General features: G+C 40.7%; 1 protein-coding gene across 1 annotated transcript in view; it reads left to right on the top strand.

Moving 5' to 3' along the window:
* Positions 1-2,454, top strand: part of hsf2bp (heat shock transcription factor 2 binding protein) — a 9,396-nt gene that overhangs the window by 3,751 nt on the left and 3,191 nt on the right. The window contains exons 4-7 of the mRNA XM_035678030.1: positions 73-188; positions 741-890; positions 1,031-1,169; positions 1,544-1,661. Of these exons, the coding sequence (XP_035533923.1) occupies positions 73-188; positions 741-890; positions 1,031-1,169; positions 1,544-1,661 (523 nt within the window). The remainder of the gene's footprint in view (positions 1-72; positions 189-740; positions 891-1,030; positions 1,170-1,543; positions 1,662-2,454) is intronic.

The raw sequence follows: 2,454 nt of genomic DNA, 5'->3' as shown, positions 1-2,454 counted from the left end.
GTTTGCACCTTGTGGTGAACCCTCGGTATTTGCTCTCATTTGCTCATCGTCGTCTCTTTATGGTACACTTAGATACTGATACACCTACTTCCTGGAGAGTGTTCTTCACTTGTGTAGATGTTGTGAAGGGGTTTTTCTTCACCATGGAAGGATCCTGCGATCATCCACCACTGTTCATCATCACCAGTGTGCTCTTTTTTTCTCAGGATGTTGATTTGGCCACTCCTAACATTACCGCTATCTCTCTGGTGGATTTCTTCTTTTTTTGCAGTCTAAGGATGGTCTGTTTCACTTCCATTGACCGCATATTGTGGGTTAACGGCAACAGCTTCCAAATGCAAATGCCACACCTGGAACTCCAGACCCTTTACCTGCTTAATTGATGATGGATTAACGATGGAATACCCCATGCAGCCCATGAAATAGCTTTTGAGTCAATTTTCCAATTACCTTTAGGCAGCCTCATATTTAAGAGTTGTAATTCCTAAACCCTCTCTCCAATTTGGATGTGAATACCCTCAAATTAAAGCTGAGAGTCTGCACTTTAAGCCCATATTGATTATATAACTGTATCTTGAATATGTTTTGGTAAACAGCTAAAATAACAAAACTTGTGTCAGTGTCCAAATATATAAGGAGCTAGCTGTAGAATATGTAAGACCATGATGTTTATTGGCTTTACCTAATCCATTATTATTATCAGAGCACCTGTGTGTTAACACTTTAGTGTCTATATGTAGGAGAAGCTGCTGTTACGTGAGCAGCTGTGGCAAAGTGTAGCAGAATTGCAGCAGCAGGCGGACTTCTGCTCTGGTCTGGGATCTGCAACCTGCAGTCTGCTGTGGAGCTGCAGTGCCAGGGAGCACACGGTCACACAGTGGCTGGCTGATGTGAGTCATCTCCACAAGTCAGCCTGTGTGTGTGTTACACTCATCCCAATGACAGTGAGATAATTTGATATCTGACAGCTGATCGGTGGAGTTGTATTGTCTGATGTGTGTATTATGTGTGTGTGTGGGTGGTGGTGCAGGGGAAGCTCCAGTCCTTCCTGGCGGTAGCTGCTCAGACTCTGGAGAGCTTTGTCAGGTCTGTGGACGAAGAAATGAAAACTGAGGACCACAACTCCCAGGAGCACCAGTTTGTGTTGGCTCTGGCTGGAACCATTACTAGTGAGTTCATACCTTCTGTATATTAACACATTGGTGTGTTCACGCACACTTGAATACAAATATTTTCTATACATCAGTACGTTTTATACCACTAAACCTTACCTGAATCCACTAAGTTATAGCAGCAGATTATGATAATGAAAATAAATGTAGTTTTATAAGGTTAGATCATCATTAATCCACAAATTAATGTGTTGTTTCCATTGGTTGTTGCCATTGTTTTTACAAAAAGCACTTTAGCATTAGCATGTTGTCAAATGTGTATGTAAAAAGTGTATTGCGAGTACTCTTTTTGACATTGTGTCAGTGCCTCACAGTGACTCAAAGCAGGCGTCCCCCAGTCACCTGCCTTGTCTTTGTTTCCAATCATTCAGACATAGCAGCAGTAACGTGTGGGCGGGACTTCCTGTCCAGCTCGGCTCATGTCCTGCTTGACACTCTGATGAAGCTTCTGGAATTGATGAAGCCCGGTGTCTTCCCCAAACTTAAAGTGTACGTGGGGCAGTGGTATAATACAAAACACAAACCACTATTGGATACATACATAGAAATTTATTAGTAGACTGGAGTTATCAGTCACTATAATGACTTTCTGTCTGTACTGGCCTTTAAGAGGTCCCTTCATAGAGCAATGACATTGTATGAAATAGGGGACAGTCCTCTTTTTGTATAAATATGACTTAAATGATATGAGGCTTTAGCAGTCAAATCAAGTGGGTATCTGGAACTTCTTTTAGAACAAAATTCCCATTTTGTGTTTGCAATATATGGTTTCACAGTGTTTCCTTACTGACATCTGGTGGAGTGTTACGTCCATGTAGGTTTGTTTTGCGAAAACAGAGCACAAATCTACTTCACGCTGCAGAATTCACACACAGAACTTTAGAATAATTTTTAAACAGAACAAGGACTTGCACACTGAATGCATCACATCACACTCAGCATTAGAGGTCTAAATTCCATTACTTTGTTGACTGCTAAGAGCTATTGATTCGGTCAGTGACTGATGATTGAGTATAGTCAGCTCAATTTGAATATTCTGAAGAGTTTAAGATTTGTTCATACATGTACCACACACCTCTGGCCCATATGGAGAGGAGGAATGATCTCTGTGACTAAGAACTCTCTTAATGTTTATAATGCATTTGTGTGTTGATAAACTAAAAGGATTAACCTATACTTTAATAAATGCACTGAACTCTTAAAGTTAAAACCTCAGAGGTGTAATTGCAACAGTGTTCTACACAAAAGTATACACTATATGGACAAAAGTATTTGGCCACAC

This window comes from Morone saxatilis, unplaced genomic scaffold (assembly GCF_004916995.1).
Source record: "Morone saxatilis isolate NCDOM2014 unplaced genomic scaffold, NCSU_SB_2.0 Contig6, whole genome shotgun sequence".
Taxonomy (NCBI): domain Eukaryota; kingdom Metazoa; phylum Chordata; class Actinopteri; family Moronidae; genus Morone; species Morone saxatilis.
This window is presented reverse-complemented; position numbering and strand designations above follow the sequence as displayed.